General features: G+C 37.8%; 1 protein-coding gene across 1 annotated transcript in view; it reads right to left on the reverse strand.

Annotated features, from left to right (window-relative positions):
- Positions 1-17,025, reverse strand: part of LOC150098029 (uncharacterized) — a 995,665-nt gene that overhangs the window by 107,741 nt on the left and 870,899 nt on the right. Inside the window, exon 39 of the mRNA XM_090406661.1 lies at positions 4,619-4,931. Coding sequence (XP_090262787.1) covers positions 4,619-4,931 — 313 coding nt within the window. The remainder of the gene's footprint in view (positions 1-4,618; positions 4,932-17,025) is intronic.

A 17,025-nucleotide genomic window follows, 5' to 3' on the forward strand; every position in this document is an offset into this window, starting at 1 on the left:
TCAAAAGCTTTTCAAAATCTAAGTATATTACTGTGTATCCATCTCTTTTGTCCAATAAAACCATCACCTTAGTGTAATAAGTAAGCAGATTACTAAAATATGATCTCCCTTTAGCAAATCGATGCTGTCCATCAAAGATAATACTACTGTTGTCAACCCAATTCTGGATCCTGGTTCTCACCAGACTCTCCAACACTTTAACCACAACAACTGACACATAGACCTATAATCTGATGCTTGAATTCTGTCATCTCCTTTTTGAAATGGCACAATCTTGCCTTCCTTCCACTCCTTTGGAACTAGACACAATGTATGACTCATATGAAATAAATATGTCAAGGCAGATGTCAACTCCCTTGCACATTCCTCCAAAATATGTGGTGATATATCAAGTCCTACAGCTTTATTAACATCAAGTGTGCTCAGTTCCCCATATACCTCTTGCTCATTTACAGTCAGTTCTCTCCTTCTCATCATCCACTCCTCCTAAACTCTCCATGATGTTACATTCTCAAGAATTAAAGAACTTCATAAACTGCTCATTAAATATCTCAACTATATCCTGTGCAGCAGCTGTTCTTATACCCTTTTTCTCCAATCAATATCATCCCTCCACATTCATTTTTTTTTGGGGGGGGGGGGGTTCATTAGCTAACTGCTACTCATACTTCACTTTTGCTACCCTTACCAACCAAGTCACCCACCTTGCCTGTTCTTTGTAATCCTCATGGAATTGATTATTACCATTCATCTTATGTCTATTATGTCCATAATACCTTTTTCTTCTGTATTGCAAGGTTAATCTCTTCATTCATACATTTCACACCTACTTTATTTAATCTTCTAATCCTTGGAATACATTTAGACATTGCATCTACTAAATAGTCTTTGAATAGCACCCAAGCAGCATTGATCTCCTTTCCATTCAACTCCTCATTCCATGCTACACCTGCAAACAGTCTCCTGAGCTTCATATGATCACCAGCCTTCTAGTGCCACATATACCCTTTCCTCTCAGAAATCCTCACATTGCTGGTAACCACCTAGGTAATCACTTCATGGTCACTCTCACCAATTGGGTGATTTGACACCTCATTTATAATCCTCTGATGAGATGATCAAATCCATGATTCTCAATCCTTGTGTGCCCTTTCTTACTACTCTCTGAGGTAGTCATCCCTCAAAAACTAGAGAAATTCATTTTCTTTAGTTCCAGTTGCTATCTCATTATCCCAATAATCACCCTTTTCCTATTTGCTTGACTAATTTGATTATAAATTTCATGTTCACTATCATCCACATTACCAGGTCTATAACAACATCTGACTAAGTATTTCATTCTATTCACCTCTCTCACACATCATACTGCCTGAAACTCACTGCCACTATTTCCCTCTTGCATCTCTACCTTGTATGGACATAACTCTTTTTCTATTATCAATAGCACTCAACCTCCCTTTTTACCCTTTCTATCTTCACGAAATACATCATACCCTTCTATCTCTATTCCTGTCGAGATGCCATCTCATCCAACCATGTCTCACTTATTCCAATAATTTTTGGGCAAACAAACTCAATCAATGCAATCATTTCATTTGCCTTGCTTCTTGTACATCTAGCATTTGTATACAAACATAACAGCTCATTCCTGGATCTATAACAAGTTTCACTGATACCACTTATTAGATGTGATTTCCACTTTCATCAGTCCATTTTGTTTTTTCCTTATTCATCTCAGAACCTTCTTCAAATCCAACTGTTTTCTCTAAATCCCTGGTTATCCCCTTCCCTTTTTGTCTACACACTCATTCACATCCTCTTGGAGCATCAGTCTTTCTCACGCTGTGTTCCCCTGATCACCCAGAATCTCCCATTTCCCAGTTTGTCTTGCATACTTGTTCTCTCATTCTCTACATTCATGCTGCGCACTTCTTTATTCATAAGCACCACTTCAATCCCACTCTTTTCACATCACTTTTTACTTGAACAGAGTCATTCTTCAAATCCAGAGAGTAATGAGTGCAGAGTCATTCTCTGCACTCATTACTCTCCATTCCAGCAGCAGTCCCTCCAAATGACTTACATCAAACCATTCAAATGAAGTTCATCACTGTTATACAGTTCAATTCATCATACCAACTCATTCCACACATTAACAAACTGCATTCCTTTCTCCTCACACATTTCCACTAACATATCATTCACAATCTTTGCTCTCCACCTCATCTCATTTCTGTCTTGGAGCCAACTTTATGTAATGGAACTATTTTACCCTCTTTCCATTCCATTGGAACCTTACAAGAGCTAAGATTCCAATTAAACAACTTTGTCAGAGGCACTGCCAGTTGACCTGCACATTCTCATAGCACATCAAGCAGACATACCATCTAGGCCCACTGTATTCACATTGATATTTTTCAATATACTGAGCACCTACAGTTCATCTAACTCAATGCTCACATCAATCTGATGTGAGCATTGATTGAGTTAGATGGAACCTGGATGATATACCCTTCCAAAGTGATCACTTAGTAACTGAATTATTTCTTCTGCATCTGTCATTTTCCTACCATCATCACTGAGTAAAGTTATCTTTCCATAAACATTCTTTCTCTTACTTGCTATGTAGAAAAAAATCTTGGGCTATAATTTTGGATTTATATTGGCAAGCTTAGCTAATTTTCTCTTGAAATCTGATTTAGTCTTCCTTCCTAATTACCCTTCTTGTTTGTTCTTTATACTGCTCATGGACATTCTAATCACCTTGTTGTTTATTTTCCTTCCACAATGCTTTCTCTTTTTTTGCAGCTCATTCTTTATATTGTTAGTCATTCACTTAATCCCTACTCAGTGTATCCTCCTGACTCTGGGTATGCACTCTGATACTGCCTTGCTCAAATAATCCTTGACAACTTTCAATGCACTAATGACATTCATTCCATGCAGTTTCTTATGCTATGACACTGCACCAAGTTGTCCCCTAAGTTTGTCATAACCACCAGCTTGGTAGTTCCACATAAACACTTTCTTGACTGAAATTTCCACATATTGAGCAATCTCCAAGGACAAGACTGCAGTTATAGAGTTGACCAATGCTGAAAACTCCTCTCCTTTATTTCTGATACTTTGGGTATTCATGTACATGCAATTCAACATCCCCTTGGGTTCACAGTTACCCTTGCATAATGTCATTACCTGCCCATTCAAATTCAAAACCTGGAACATTGAACACAGCTCTTCATAATCATTCCTTTACTCATACTCATCTACCAGGGGTGGCTAAACACATGACTGATTGCTTCCCCCCCCCTAATATCTCTAGTTTATCTGGTTTTGCACTTTCACACTCATACTGTACAAAACTTTCTCCAAGCATCTAACTCCAAAAGCATTTAAATGTAGTCCATCAGGTATTTACAGGTCCTTATTTCCATCAAATTCACTCCACACATCTATAAACTGCACACTATTCCATCTGCACAATCTTCTCATTGACTCATTGTCAATTATAGTCCTTTTTTCTCAATTCTATCCTATCATATCAAGGCAGCTGACTTACAATCTTTACTTTGTTACTCTTCATTTTTGCTTCTTCTAACAACTCTTTCACATCTTCTCTCATTGCATATTTCTCACCTTTCAAATCATTTGTGACTGTCAAAACAATTAATTAATTTGCTTCTTTCTTCTGCAAACTTAAATCTTCACTAACATCATTTATCTTCACAGCTGGAAAACATGCTTTCATCACTTTCTTATTAAGTATACCTCTTATCATCAAATTCTCATATAATACTATCTCTTTTCTCCCAGTTTCTTGCACTTTTATGCTTTTCCCATTCACTCTTTCTTTCATTCTCTGTCCTTCTGTAGCACATGTCAATCATTTCTCCAGTTGCTCAAGCTCATGTTGTGTGCTGTGAAGGAGTCCACGTAAGGTGTGCAATTTCTTTCTGAACTAGAATCTCATCATCCACATTATTGCTTTCACCCACTTCCTTCAAACTCTCATTCGTATTTCGTTTGCTATTATTCACTACTTCACTGAATCACTGAACATATGCTTGAATCAATTTGGTATTATTTTTTAATCATTTCTATTAATCCTGTTTGGATGAAGCCAGTTGAAATTATTAATGAAATATAAGCAAGTAACAGTTTTTACACACATATACTCAAAACATACAGTAACATTTTTAGGTTTTTGCTAAGGCAGTTGATAAATTTGTATGTGACATTAAAATTAAAGATGATGGTAATAGGATAAAAAAAAAGGGAAGTTTTCAGTCTCAGAGATAGAGTATATTCACATATGCTGTTAGACATATTTATTTTATCCATTTTGTAATTTATATAAAAACTATGTAAGTTTGAAACAAAATATGCATAAAAATCAGTATAAATATAATAAAAATTTGCAAGCTTATGAAAATGTAAGCAGAAAATCTTGAGGAGTCTAACAAAAATTTGTTATGTATAATAAACACCTTATGCATAAAAATCAATATAAATATAATGAAAATTTGCAAGCTTCTGAAAATGTAAGCAGAAAATCCTGAGGAGTTTAACAAAAATTTGTTATGTACAATAAACACCTCAACTCAATCTAAAATATTACCATCTTTAAAATCAGGATGTCCATAATAAAGATCCCTGCAAGACCGAACAGGATTTTCCTTGGTCCCAAGAGGTTTTTTAATAATATCTATTTCTCTTCGCATCACATAAATGTTAGCATACATGTTTAATAGTTTATTATTAACATCATCTTCTTTATTTTTAAAATCTGTGTCTTCAGTTTCTTCTCCATCTTCCCTTGGTTCCACCATCTGAGATTTTATGCTTCTCCTATAGCGGAAGAAGTGATGGTTATCACCCCCTGATGAAAGAAGCATCTCAAGGGGAACAGGTGGCCCTTCACCAGGGGAACCCTTTGAGGTAAAAAAAAAATATATAGAATCAATTTATATTTACATTATATAAAGAAACCCAAATGATTTATGACTGATATCAAGGGAAATAACCATATGAAAGGCAGAAACTTTAACTTTAACTACTATAAGAGTATATGGAAAATTCTTTGGGAATGATTTTTACTTGGTATAACAAACATCTCAGAAAATAGTAATGATTATTATTATCCTAAGATTCATGGAGTCAGAAACTCATTTTTCAGGTTCCTTCTGTCATACACAATGCTCATTATACCATACCTAAAACACAATCAAATTCTCTGCAGACACCACACTCTCAGGCAAGGCATTCCAATCATTCACAACAATCCATACAAACAACCTGCCTCTCACTTCCTTCTTCACACCCTCCTTATAACAGAGGTGACCTCTGTTATAAGGAGGTCTAGAGGTCATCCCTGTTCTGTGACCAGGGATGACCTCTAGTTCTTCCCCATTTCATGAAAAAACCTCTTCAACGTTAATCCAAAAGTAACCCCTTATATACCAACTTATATGTCTCTATCATATCACTCCTCTTCCTCCTGTCCACTAGACTCTGTGTATTGCATCTACTCAACCTTTCTTCATATTCAACATTCCAGAGATCAGAAACTACCTTAGTCAATGGCCTCTGGACCCTTTCCAACTTCTCTTCATCCTATTGAAAACCAGCTGACCAAATCTGTGCACAGCAGTCCATATGTGGTCTAATCAAGGCCTTATACAATTCAACCAGAACCTCCTTCTACAAATCAGTGTCCTCCACATCCATGCCAAAATTCGTTGTGTTGTCCTCACAATTTTGACAATATGTTCTCTAAATTTTTGATCCTTGTCCACCATCATCCCGAAATCTCTTCCTCCTCCACCTCCAATATAACTCAATCAATATATCCCATCTTTCTTTTCTAAATTTTAAAATCTTACATGAATGAAATATTATTATTATTAATATTATTATCCTAATACCCAATGGAGTAAAAGACTCATCTAGGAGGTCCCTTTGTCATAAATACAGCTCATTATACTTTGCTTTAAACACATTTAAATTCTCTACAGACGCCACATCTCAGGCAAGGCATCCCAATAATTCATGACTCTTACTTCTTTACACCCTTGCTCACACTGCGCACCTTATACAGCTTCCAGGAATGAACTCTTGTTCTTCCCCTATTTCCCACCCACTATTTTATGAACAACTTCATCAATGTTAACCCTATAGCAATCCCTTAACAACTTCTACGTCTCTATCATATTACCCCTCTTCCTCCTATCTGCTACATTCTGTTAAATGCATCTTCTTAACCTTTCTTCAGAGATCAGAAATACCTTAGTCAATTGACTCTGGACCCATTCCAACTTCGCTTCATCCATTTCAAAACCAAATGACAAGTCTGTGCACAATAGTCCATATATGACGTAATCAAGGCCTAATACAATGGAACAAGAATTTTATCACTTCTACAAGTCAGTATCCTGTGCATCATTCCCAAAATTTGTTGTGTTGTCCTCACAATTTTGGTAATGTGTCCTCCAAATTTCATATCCTGATACACCATCACCCCAAGATCTCTTATTTTCTCCACCTCCAATAATATATTCCATCGGTGTTTTCTAAATGCCAAAACCTTACGTTTTGCAATATTGAACTGGTACACTGACTCCCATACCCATCTATTCAATCTATTCAAGTCTTCTTGTAAGGCCACAACATCTGCTCTGCTTCTCGTAGTTTGCCCCAATTTTGCAGCATCTGATCTGGAAACAACTTATATATATATATATATATCCAAATTCTCCAATATCATTAACATATGGGTTAAACAGCAATAGCCCTTAAACAGACCCCTGAGGCAGTCCACTAGTGACCTTCCTCTTCTGGAATATTGCTTCCCCATGCACAACTTGTAGATACCTATCAGACAGCCAATCTCCAATCCAATGCACTAATCTAATATCCTATCCAATCTGAATTAGCTTCACTATCAACTTTTCATGCAGTAATCTATCAAAAGCTTTTGCAAAGGCTTTTGATAGACTTCAATTTTCTATGATTATAGAAAGCTCAAGGATAGCTTGGATCATTTGCATAGGATGAGGAAGTAGTGGGGAAAAAATTAATATTGTTCAGCTATCCATTCTTCTGAATGGAGTCAGAAGACTCATCATGGAGGCCCATGCTAACCATCATTCACACATTGCCTATCATTCCTCTTAAATTCATTCCCTGACAATGCACTTGTGGTAACCTATTCCACTTGTCCGAAATGCTCCAAGCTAAATATACCCATTTGTGAGAGGAAAAAAAGATGAAAAACCCCCTAAAAGAATTCAGCTTGCATTAGGATTTTTTAAAATTTTCATAACAGTATAGTATGTCAAAAAAAAAATAGTAGGCAAAGAAAAATTTTTCATTTACTCTATAGTTTAAGTTTCACATCTCTATAGTATTAAGTTTCACATCTTGCATTACTTAGATTACAATTTACATTAATGTTGGAGAGGCTGGTGAGAACCAGGATTCAGAATTGGGTCGACAGCAATGGTATTATCTTTGAGGGAAAGCATGGATTCCTTAAGGGATATCGTGTTTTAATAATCTACTTACTTATTATAATAAAGTGACAGCAGCATTGGTGTGGAAGATGGTGCCCTGATGGTATCCTATAATATTCAGGCTAAAATGCATGGCTTTAAATAAATTAAATATTATTTAATGATTTCTTTAAGTTTCTGTGTGAATTATTAGAAGCATTCTGTTATATATTTTTACTTCGACAGAAGTAATGTGACTCCACTATAATCTTCTGGTTGTTTAGGTTGCCTTTCTTGGGCAATTGTATTATAAGACCTTCCCTCCATTGGCATGGAATGTTGAATGTAGCTAGGGCTGTATTGCAGATAATTATGATAATTAATTATTATTGTTTTGAAAGGTTTTCCTCTGTTTAATAACATCTACTGTTATATTATCCAATCCAGGAACTTTCTCATTCTTTTGGATTTTCAGTATAGTTATTAATTTTAGTTAGTTTAGTAATCTACTTACTTATTACAATAAGGTGACTGCTTCCATGAACAGAGGAGAAGGATACACGGTAATATACTTAGATTTCACAAAGGCTTTTGATAGATTACCACATGATAAGTTGATAATCAAACTAGAGTGGATGGGGTTGGATATTAGATTGGTGGATTGGAGACTGGCTATCTGACAGATATCAACAAGTTGTGTATGGGGGAGCGATATGCAGGAAAAGGAAAGTTACTAGTGGTGTGCCTCAGGAGTCTGTTTTAGGGCCATTACTGTTTAACTTGCATATTAATGATATTGGTGAAGATTTGGATAGAGATATTCAGTTGTTTGCAGATGATGCAAAGTTGGGACGAACCATAAAGAGTAGTGAAGATGTTGTGGACTTGCAAGAAGACTTGAATAAATTGAGTGATTGGGCAAGCAAATGGGGATGTGAGTTCAATGTTGCAAAATGTAAGTTTTAAAATTTGGAAAACAAAGATGGGATGCAGAATTTATGCTTGGTGAGAATATATTGTTGGAAGTAGAGGAAATAAGAGATCTTGGAGTGATAATAGATAAGGATCTGAAATTTAGGGAACACATAGCCAAAATTATGAAGACAACACAAAGGTTTCTGGGAATGATGCGGAGGACACTGATTGTAAAAGTAGGGAGATTCTTGTTCCATTGTATAATGCTTTGATTAGGCCACACATGGACTATTGTGCCCAGATTTGGTCACCTGTTTTTGAGAAGGATGAAGAGATATTGGATGGGTCCAGAGGTGACTGACTAAGGTAGTTTCTAACCTCTGGAATTTGAGTATGAGGAAAGATTGAGAAGATGCAACTTGCAGAGTCTGGTGGACAGTAGGAAGAGGGGAGATATGATAGAGACCTAGAAGTGATTAAGGGGTTGTTATAAGATCAATGCTGGAGAGGTTCTACAGAAAATAGTGGGAGATCAGGGGAGAACTAGAGGTCATCCCTGGAAACTGCATAAAGAGGGTGTGAGTAGGGGAGTGAGAGGCAGGTTTTTTTCATGCAGAGTTGTGAATGAACAATTGTTACATCTAATGGGAAGTTCTTTTTCGGATTATTATTTTTTGAAAAGCATCCATAGTGAAGTTCAAAAGTTAATTATTCAACATTAGTAAGGAGTATTAGGAATATGAAAGCTGAGGTTGGTAAGGTGATTGTGGTAGTACACCCAATAATAATTGGTGTAAGTAAAACTTGGTCGTCTGAGGATGATGTACTCTTTTGGAATAGAAATGTTAGGATATAAAATTCTTGAAAAGCATAGGAAGATGAAAAGAGAAGGAGAGAATACTGTTAATGACAATGCGGATGCAGAGTATACTGTTAATGACAATGTGGATGCAGAGAAACTGTGTCCACTTTGTGTGAAAGTTGAAAATGAGAAGTGCATGAAAAGATTTTGACTCTGTTTAATGTGAACTTGAAATTAACAGAATAGTATATCTAATAAGACGTTGTTATAGACCAAAAAATATAGAGAGTACTGATGTGAAATGTTTAGACAAATTGGTTGGGTATGTGAAAAAAAAAAAGCCATCAGGAGATTTTAATTATAGGAATGTGAATTGGAAAGAGGAGACATTCTACTGGAAAAAGGAATCTGTTGAATTTCTGAGGAAATTCATCACTATCTTAAGCAGCATGTGAGTGATGGAAGCAAGTCAAGTTTTTAGAGTGCTGCATTTGCTGATAACCTCACAGGATGTAGTTGATAATGACGTATCAACTCCATTTCTGGTTGCAAAGAGTGATCATGAGATACTAGTTTGGGAAGTGGTGAAACAGGAAAAAAGTTACTGTTAAAAAAGTGATGTATGAGATGATTGTGATGGTAGAAACGAATGACTTGAGAGGTAATATAAATTGAGCAATGAGAGATGTGAGATTCTTGCATGAGGTAGTACGAAAGAAGATGCAGAGAGAAAAGATAGCGTGCATGTAGCCTAGGTATGATAGTGACCAGCTGAGTAGAAGAGCAATAATATTGAATAACGTAATAGCCAGAATTTGTCAGAAAAAAGGATTGGAATATGTGGATGCTTGGAGGGCATTTGAGGACCGAAAGGAATTGTATGCAAGAGACTGCTTGTGTTTGAATGAGGAAGGATGTAGGCATCTGGAGAGAGATTGCTGTTCTGAAAAAGTTGGTGTGTAAATGCAGTGAAACTAGAATGCCCAGGATGGATGATAGCAGGGGTGGCCTCTTGTGGGAATGGGTACTTGAGAGAAGGGGGAATACATCAGGTAACACTGAGCCCAGTGGAGTCTAGAGGGGATAATGCTGGGTATAGAAACAGTGGCATATTTATGCTTTATACTAATACATAAAGGAGTATCCAGAATAAAGGAGAGGAACTGGTGGTGCTGATAGCTTCAGCCTGGCCAAAGATTATATGGAATCACTGAGAAGTGGTTGACAGAAGAGGATATAATAACAGGAATAGAAGTAGCAGGGTACAGTAATTTTCGGCAGGATAGGAAGGGAAAGTGTGGTAGTGAAGTACTGCTTATGATAAGTGACTATTTATGTCCTTTAAGAGTGGAGGCTTCGGAAGGCAGTGACACTTATGATTTTGAAAGTATATGGTGTGAGGTAGAGGTGGGCAAGGCAGGATATTTAGTGGGGTGTTGCTACAAACCAAGAAGCACAGAGGGTGGGGAACCTGGAGATGTTTAGGCAGTTGAGCTTGGCAAGTGCAAGAAGAATGATTGTTATGGAAGATTTTAACTACAGCAGAATAAATTGGGGAGAGGAAGATGCATAAGGGAATGGAATTTCTAGAATTCTTCAGGGACAAATGTCTTAGGAAACATGTAATAGAGGGAACAAGAGGTTCAAGAGGTTTAGATTTGTTCATAGCATCAGAAGAGTTGATAATAACTGAGATGACATTCCCCCGCCCCACTTGGAGAGGGTGACCATGTGGTTTTGACTTGGAAGATGAATACACATGCAGGAGTATCAAAAAGATGGGAACATATGTGGAATTATAAGGCAGGTGATTATAACAGTCTTAGACATCAACTTGGGGATTTCATGGAGGAAGGAATTGGAATGACGAGATATCATTAGCGCTTGGGAAATTGTGAAGGAATATTTGTTAGCAGCAATAGTAAGCTGTATTCCACGAGTGAAGAAGAGCACACAATTTGGAGTAAAGTGGATGACAAACAATATTACAGGAACTGCATGCAAAAAAAGAGGCTATGGAAGAGATATAAAGGAGACAGGTGAAGAGAAGATGCATTAAGAATATAAGACACAGGCCAGGAGAGTGACTAGTATGGTAAGGAAGGCAAAACTGGAATATGACAGAAGATTGGCCCAAGATCCAAAGAAAATCCCAGGGAATTTTTTAGCGATGTGGCCAGTAGGAGGAGAAATGATTGTTGAAGAATGACATTGTGGGATAAAAATGGGAATAGAGAGACTGATGCAGAGGACATAGTGGAATTGTTCAATGAACACTTTATTGGAGAATTTCATCCTTGAGGAGTAAATTTTAATACTAAAGGGATAGGGTGGGTTCTAGGTTTACAGGTACAGGAGGATAGTGTGTTCCAAATACTGAGTACTCTGGATGTCAGTAAAGCTGTGGGGACTGGATGGTATTTCACCACGAGTTTTGAGAGAATGTGATAAAGAACTGACAGCTCCTTTGCTTTTCAATGAAAGTCTGACTATGGGAAAGTGCCCAGGGAATGAAATGAAGGTAAGATATTGCCATTGTAAGGGTGGTAGCAGACTGGAAGTATCTAATTATAGGCCAGTTCGTGTGTCATCAGTAGTTAGTAAGATCTTGGAGAAATTAGTGAGGGGCCATATACAGCATTGGGCAGATGAGGGTAATGTTATCTGTGAGAGTCAACATGGATTTGTTAAGGGGAGCTCTTATTTTAGTAATATGCTAGCCTTTTATAATAAAGTTACAAGAGCAGTAGATGAGGGAAAGGCATACACTGCCATTTTCTTGGATTTAGCAAAGGCATTTGACAGGGTGCAAATGATAAGCTGATATTTAAGTTGCAGCAGATGGGTTTAGATGTCAGGTTGGTCAACTGTATTCAGGATTGGCTGTCCGATAGGTATCAGAGAGTTGTGTATGGTGGGGCAGTTTCAACAAGGCAGAAGGTTCCAAATGAGGTCCCATGGGGCTCTGTACTGGGACCTATATTGTTTAACCTTTATATCGACATTGTCAGTGGACTGCAGGGGAATATTCAGTTGTTTGCAGATGATGTGAAGCTGGGAAGGGTTATTAGTAATAGTGCAGATGTGGTAGCACTGAAAGAGGATTTGAATAAACTACAGATGGGAAAACAAATGGGGGTGTCGGTTTAATGCAGCAAAATGTAAAGTCATGAAGTTTGGGACACATTGTTGGAAGGCTGTATAATTGATTGGAGGGGGTGTACTGGATGAAGTAGGCGAGACAAGTGATCTGGGAATGATGATTGATTGAAAACTGAAATTCAAGGAGCATATTGTAAAGGTGGTGAAGGTAACTCAGAGGATTGCTGCAATACTAAGAAGGACACTAACCTGCAGAGATAAAAGAGTTATCATTCCATTGTATAAAACCTTGATCAGACCACACTTAGACTATTGTTCTCAAGTTTGGTCCCCAGGATTTGAAGGAGATAATTAATTGTGGAAAGGGTACAAAGGGGGATAACGAAGACAGTTTCAGGACTGTACAATGTTTGTTATGAGGATCGGCTGAGGGAATGTGGACTGGAGAGAATAGAAGAAGGAGATGTGATATGATTGAGACTTTTAAACTGTTGAGAGATGGTTACAGGGTTGACACTGGGGAGTTCCTTCGCTTGTACAGTGGGAAGGAGTGATGACAAGGGGCCATCCCTGGAAGTTATGAAAGGAAGCTGTGAGCAAGAAGGTGAGGAGTGGTTTCTTTGCATGGAGGGTGGTGGAACCATCAAATGCATTATCTAATAGAGTGATGAGAGCAAGAACGGTCAATGTGTTTAAGTAGTGGTATGATAGATTTTGTGTTTCCTAGGAAGGACCTCCCACGATGAGCCTTTTGACTCCATGTAGGCTTGAATAATAATAATAATGTCAACGATTATGAGAACATCTATAAGTCAACTAGCATCAAGCATTGGATTGATGAAGTATGCAGAAAAAATAGTGCATGGGAATTGATAAGGCAGTATCTGACACATTATTAACATCTGACCTCCATGGAGTCAGAGACCTCATCGTGGGTGGTACACACAATACTCATCCAATTGTGCTTAAACTGATTCAATGTGTCTACATGCAGAATACACCCAGGCAATGCATTCCACTCACCAACCACTCTCCATGCAAAGGACATTTTGCTCACTCCTCTACTCTCACCCTCATTATATAGTTTCAAGGGATGGCCTCCTGTTCTACCCCCCTCCCATTCTATGAAAAATTTCTTGCATGTCAACCTGATAACAATCCCTGACTAGCTTATATGTCTCACTCATATCCCTTCCCCCCCCCTTCTTCCTCCTATTCACGAGACTTTGCAATTTACATTCTTTCAATTCTGTGTTCATACTCCACATTTCAAAGACCTCTGAAACCTTTGTGAATCATCTCTGGACTTTTTCTAACATATCTACATCACTATGAAAACCCGGTGACCAAAGCTGCGCAGAATAATCTATGAGACCTGATCAAGGCCCCATACCAGGGTTTCTCAAACTTTTCTTACGATGGAACACTTTACAAATACTGAAATTAAATGGAACACCTTGGTTAGAGTCAAGTATCATTGGTCTCATATTCAATGTGAAGCTAAGTGCACACTATTGCCACAGCAGACAGTATCACATCGCAAAAATACAACAGCGCACACTACAGGCATGCTAGGCCACAGTGCATCGCATTGACCTTGCTTGTGACTGCATATTTCCTAGAATAGATACCTCTGTACTTCACTCATGCTTGGAGGTGTTGAGAACTGTGGGTGGCTGTCAGCCAACGGCTGAGTCAAGGCCAATGTGCGTGCTGACCTTAATAACACAATCCGCATGTAAAGTGAGGAGTGCCTGATTTTCAAACATGTTTGAACTTGTCGCAGCATTTAAAACCATTCCAGGCCCATATTAATTTTGATAATTTTTCACGGAACACTTATTCACTTTCCGCAGAACACAGGGAGTTCCACGGAACATAGTTTGGGAAACGCTGCCTTATACAATGGCATTGTAACATCTTTATATCTGCATGTTAGGATCCTCTGCATCATTGCAATTATCCAATGAGATGACTTTCACAACTCGTGCAATGTGGCTCCTGAATTTCAGGTCCTTGTCCGCTGCCACTTCCAGATCTCCAAACTTCTCTACTTCCTTTAAAGTTTCCCAACCAAGTGTATATTGCAACCCATCGTTGTTTACCAAATCTCAAAACCTTACACTTTGTAACATTGACCTTACATACCACTTACCTTCCCATTCATGCAATATCTATTCAAGTTCTCCTGTAAGGCCATAACTTCTGCTTGCCTCTGCATTGCTTTCCCCAATTTTGCATCATCTGCATATCACCAGTTAAATCCATCCCAATATCATTAATATACAAATTGAACAACAGTTCCAAAACTGACCCTTGCAGCACACTATTAGTGACCTTCCTCTTTCAGGATACTGCACCCCGATATACAATTTTCTGATACCTATCTAATCCTGTCAATGATTCAACTCAGAAGTCTGTTATCCAATCCCTTCTGTTTCAATTTATTTAATAGCTTGTAATCATGTGGCATCTACCAAAAGTTTTTGCAAAATCTAAGTATACCATCTGTATATACATCTTCATTGCCCAAGCCATTTGTCACCTTGTTATAATACAAAAGTAAGTTAGTAAAACACAATCTACTTTTTTTTTTATTTATTTCTTTTTTTTATGTTGAGCCCATACATGAGAGATTGATTGATCAACCAATAGTACACTAGTACTGTATGGGTAGTGGGTTGGGAAAGGAGGAACTTGTTTACATTTGATTTAAAGAACTGTATATTGTATTCCTTGGGAAACACAATGGGGGGGGGGAAGACTGTTCTACAACACAGGGATGAAGGAGGAGGAAAAGAAACCTGTTCTGTGGGTTTCAATGTGCACTGTGAAGAATTGTTCCGTAGCAGCTGCACGTGCTCCAATGAGCACGTGCAGCTGCTACGCAGTCAGTACTAAGTGGGGGATTATTGATGCCATTTCAGATGAACATTTCCAATGAAAGTATTTGTAGAAAGTCATGGGAGGACTTTGGCAAGAACATGGAAAATAAATATCAAGAAGGTGGCAATATATTCTGGAGATTGTTGAAGAAGCTGAGAAATGGAGGAAAGAGTGCTGTAAAAGGAATTAGAGATGATAAAGATGACATGAAAAACAGGAGAAAAAAATATCCTTGAAGTATGGGATAATTACTTTGAAAAACTACTAAATGAAACAAGCAGTGATGACAGCACAGTAGTAAAAAACATGACCAGGCATGCAGTCAGGAATACATATCCATACTTGAAGTAGAAAAAAGCCATCAAAAGCCTGAAATGTGGAAAGGCAGCAGGAGTAGATGATATTCGAAGTATGAAGGTATAAAAGACGTACAGTGGCTGCACTGCATAGTTCAGAAGGCCTGGACAGAGAGATGAATTCCAGATGATTGGAGTAGAGCTCTCATAGTACCCATATATAAAAAGGGAAATAGAACTGAATGTGAGAATTACTGAGGCATTTCATTATTGAGTGTTCCTGGTAAAATATATGCAAGTATACTTGAAAAACGGTTGAGAAGGATTGTGGAAGAGATGCTTGGTGAAGAACAAGGTGGATTCAGGCTAAATAGAGGCAGTCAGGATCAGATTTTCACTTTACAACAGTTAGTTGAGAAATCATGGGAATATAACAAAGAACTATAATTATTAATTTTAAGGAAAGAACAACGTATATTATTATATTAACTAAATAACTTTAATTGATACTTCCAATATTTTGATAATGTTACATTACCATCTTCAGGGAACATAAAAATTAATGAAATGTGCATGCAGGCACTAACACTGAGCAAAAATGGCTGAAGAAAACAACTGAAGTCAGTCCTAGAGTCCTAAAGGGTGCCATCTAGTGGGCCAAATTGGGTATTAGTCTTGGCTGTTTAGGCTGATGTTCTAAGAATGCAAGCCTCCCATATTTGGGGTAGTCTCATGCTTCCAAATTCATCGAGGTTTGGGGAGTTTTTTAAGGCTGAGACTGATTCTAAGAATAATCTCTCATATTTAAACTTGCTGTGGTGTAGCAAGGAAGCTTTCTTCCAACGTATTTTATGGCAGGTGTCCAAGACATGGTCAGCAAGTCCTGAGTGGCTATAACGGTGGAAATGAATATAATTCTTATGTTCAGATATCCTGATATTAGCAGTCCTGCCTGTTTGGCCATAGTAAGACAGTTTACAACTACAAGGGACCTGGTAAACTCCAGGTAGGTCTAGAGGAAGTGGCTGGTCCTTGGGAGAGTGGACAAGAGATACCAAATTTTGATATGGCTTGTAACAAGTTAATAGAGGGGACTGCCATGCTTGTAATAGAGGGGTACTGCCATGGATTTTCCACTCTCCCCACCTTTGGCCAACTTCTTTATGGAGACCTTCGAAGAAAAAGCCTTAAACTTGGCCCCATTTAAACCTATTGTTTGGCTACGCATGGCCTAGACACACTCGAAAACTTCCTTTCACACCTGAACAATCAACACCCCAGGATCCAATTTACCTTAGGGGAAAAAAAAAAAAAAAGAAAAAAAAATACCAATCTCCCTTTCCTAGATACTCTGATTACATGCCAGCCTAAAGGGTCCCTGGCTTTCTCAGTTTACAGAAAACCTACATATACAGGTAGATTTTACCTGTATACATTCACCAGCATTCATACCATCCCTCCTCCCAACAATATGGGATTATAAAAACCCTATATAACAGGGCAAAATTAATCAGTTCAGATAACAATGCCCTTA

This window comes from Typopeltis vanoorti, chromosome 16, assembly GCF_054136105.1.
Source record: "Typopeltis vanoorti isolate ZY-2024b chromosome 16, IOZ_Tvanoo_1.0, whole genome shotgun sequence".
NCBI lineage: Eukaryota > Metazoa > Arthropoda > Arachnida > Uropygi > Thelyphonidae > Typopeltis > Typopeltis vanoorti.